Genomic DNA, 3,592 nt, shown 5'->3' with positions numbered 1-3,592 from the left:
TCTATCCCCATCTCCCAGCTTTAGTGGAGAATGTTTATCTCCATCTCCCAACTTTAATGGAGAACGTTTATCTCCATCTTCCAGCTTTAGTTGATAACTTCTATCTCCATCTCCCAGCTTTAGTTGATAACTTCTATCTCCATCTCCCAACTTTAGTGGAGAACGTTTATCTCCATCTCCCAACTTTAATGGAGAACGTTTATCTTCATCTCCCAACTTTAATGGAGAACGTTTATCTTCATCTCCCAGCTTTAGTTGATAACTTCTATCCCCATCTCCCAGCTTTAGTGGAGAATGTTTATCTCCATCTCCCAACTTTAATGGAGAACGTTTATCTCCATCTTCCCAGCTTTAGTTGATAACTTCTATCTCCATCTTCTAACTTGTTACTAACAGACATTGAGACTTGTAGCAACTCGTATGATACGATCACGTTTACTAAAAATCTATGCAGTATGTGATCCAGTCGTGTCTTTATCTGGTTTCCAGTCTACACGAGTTCTATCCGAAATGTAGGTAGCGTAGCAGTTTTGCTGTGGTGAATATCAAAAGTTTAACTTTTTTGAAACCAACGTACAATATAAATTACATAAGCTTACATATAATATGTTTAATTCATTTAATGTTTTCTATAGCTTGAAGCAAATTCAATGTTTCGAAAGATCTGTTTAGTGGAAGGACACAGGGCGATTCACTCACTGTACAGAGTGAAACTGGGACACCTCGAATAAATACCAGATCATCTTAACCATACCGTAGCTCCGCCTACATGTAATCTATAATATATTCTGTTTTTTATGTTTGTTTGTTGTTTTTTCTACAGTTACATTTCTTAGCCATAATTTCAAACAAAATAACCTAGTTTATAAACTATGGAACGGACCAAAGCACGTGGATACTGCTAATATTTCATTAACTAATATATATATGCTCCCTGATAGTTCATCGGTAAGTCCGAGGGCATATATATAGGGTTTCTATGCTTGCGGCGGGCATTGCGCGGATAGCCCATTGTGTGACTTTGTGCTTAACTACAAACAAACTAAACTAATAACGCTAAAAATCGGGTTTCTGTTTGTTTGAAGTTAAACACAAAGCAACACAATGAGCTATCTGTGCTCTGCTTACCACGAGTATCGAAACCCGGATTCTAGCGTTGTAAGTCCGCAGACATACCGCTGTGCCACTGGGGGGAAATCGGGTTTCTATACTAGCGGTGGGCACAGTACAGTTGCCCACTGCGTAGCTTTACGCTTAGCAACAAATAAAACTAATTTATGTAATGTATGAAGAACCGATAAAAGTACAGAGTCTCAAGCGCCCTGTGGTGCAACAACTCTGTCACTCTTGTGTTCATATTTATAATTACATAATCTATTTTGATAGCTCAGGTAAATGTCTTATTCTCTGCAGCGTTATAAGTATTGTAATTAGAAGAAAATCCAATAATATACATCCAAAATTTTGTGAACCACGAATAGTTAATCTGGCTCAAAATTATTGTTGAACTACTTATTTATAGATTTACTAGCCAAAATATTTTAAAAATACGTGAATCTAAGACGCTGGGATACTAGTCAATAAAGTCGTAAATTTGCATATTTTACCTGAATTTATCTAACAGGAATTAACAAGATTACATGTGGGGCAATAAACCACAGTTAACTTTGTTTAATACTGGTAGATGTAATGCTTAATATTAAACGTGAACTTAAACGTTAATTCTCAGAGAAATGAACCTGTTAGTTTCAAACAAGAATTAACATCAGTTATACAAATATCTACCTTATCGTCATACTTAAGTAACTGATTCATGGAGGGACTTTGAAGCGCTGCCTAAAGCATGATGAAAGACTGATATATTATCTGATAACAAGTAAGATATGAGCAAGCTATACGTACTTGTGAGATCACTGATGTGACTGAGTTGTAAAATCATTACTGCAGTTACTACCAAGGACCCCTGGGACAATGTAATTTTAATATCATTACTACAGTTATTACCAAGGACCCCTGGGACAATGTAATTTTAATATCATTACTACAGTTATTACCAAGAACCCCTGGAACAATGTATTTATAAAATCATTGCTACAGTTATTACCAAGGACCCCTGGAACAATGTATTTTTAATATCATTACTACAGTTACTACCAAGGACCCCTGGAACAATGTATTTATAAATCATTGCTACAGTTATTACCAAGGACCCCTGGAACAATGTATTTATAAAATCATTACTACAGTTACTACCAAGGACCCCTGGGACAATGTATTTTAATGCTTTTTGCTATTCCTGTGATCAGTGCAACTGTGGCAGCTCCAGCAGCTGGCCTCTCATGTCTTCTCCTTCAGGATATACCAAGATGCAAACACTGCCAAAGTAGTGGTGCCACGAAAAATACATTGTCTCAGGGGTGCTTGGTAGTAACTGTAGTAATGATATTATCTGATAAAGTATTGTTATTTTATCGAGGAAAGTAATATATATAGGTGCATGAGATATTAAGTTTTATATTTTATCAAATGAGTAAATTATAATTATTACTGCAGTTATTCAGACAGATGATAGATAGGTATTGTAGATTTTTATCTAAAAAACATTCTAAAACTCAATTAACTATTTACTTCCAGAACACAATTAGTCTTGTATCTTAATAGTTTTAATCTACATAAATCTTAACCATAGACGTGAATGTTAAACTAATTTTAGAAATATAGTCTAACTAAACGTATCCTACATTAATCTAGTTAGGGCTAACAAGACTTGCTTTGTATAATGATGCACGGAATACACGACACCATACAGCATAGTAAACACGTAAAAGAATTGTCTATAGCCTCAATTAACCTCAAAGTTAGGTTAGAGGCACCTGAGCATACACTTCTGATTTGCCTTACAAAGCATATATAAAGTGACCAAGTATTTGTTGTTTTGTTGTCATAGAAACAGCACAGTTTACAATCCAGTATATTGTAGTCGCGTTGTCATAGGAACATTACTTAGGGTTTTATGTTTTCAAGCATTCTGCAAGTAAACTGTGCAAGATCTTAGTTGAAACATAGATAGTTAAATGAAATATTATATATATAACTTTAATAATGGGTTTTTTAAAACAGAATTTCAATAGACTTACTTTTACTACATCAAAAATGCATTCGTTTCACTTTTAAAATGGCAAGCTTATTTACGTTACACCAAACAAAAATACGAAACCTGTACCTGGAGCATTACCGAAAGGTGGGGCTTTCTTCAACGGGGGGTAAACTACTAAATCAAAAAAATATTTGTTTCTCTCTACAAACTGAGAAAACGTTTAGACAGTTGAAACTTTTTTTTTTCTGCGGCATTAAACTAGCTTTATCTACCAGTAGGCCAACGGTAAACTTCGTTGTTCGATCCCTGTTGTGTAGGTTTGTACTAAAACAAACTTTTAATTTAAAGACTTTTTAAGTTATGCTAAAAAAACAGTATATGTAATTTTACTAAAATTTAGTTTTTGGGGTTATATCACCGTGGTAACTCATAAAAAAATGGCATTTGTTGTTATATATAAAACAACATTTGGAAATACATAAAACAGCATTGAAT

General features: G+C 34.4%; 1 protein-coding gene across 1 annotated transcript in view; it reads right to left on the bottom strand.

Moving 5' to 3' along the window:
* Positions 1-1,815, bottom strand: part of LOC106467927 — a 3,244-nt gene extending 1,429 nt beyond the window's left edge. The window contains exon 1 of the mRNA XM_013928312.1: positions 1,786-1,815. Coding sequence (XP_013783766.1) covers positions 1,786-1,815 — 30 coding nt within the window. The remainder of the gene's footprint in view (positions 1-1,785) is intronic.
* Positions 1,816-3,592: the final 1,777 nt, after the last annotated feature.

This window comes from Limulus polyphemus, unplaced genomic scaffold (genome assembly GCF_000517525.1).
Source record: "Limulus polyphemus unplaced genomic scaffold, Limulus_polyphemus-2.1.2 Scaffold2800, whole genome shotgun sequence".
Taxonomy (NCBI): domain Eukaryota; kingdom Metazoa; phylum Arthropoda; class Merostomata; order Xiphosura; family Limulidae; genus Limulus; species Limulus polyphemus.
This window is presented reverse-complemented; position numbering and strand designations above follow the sequence as displayed.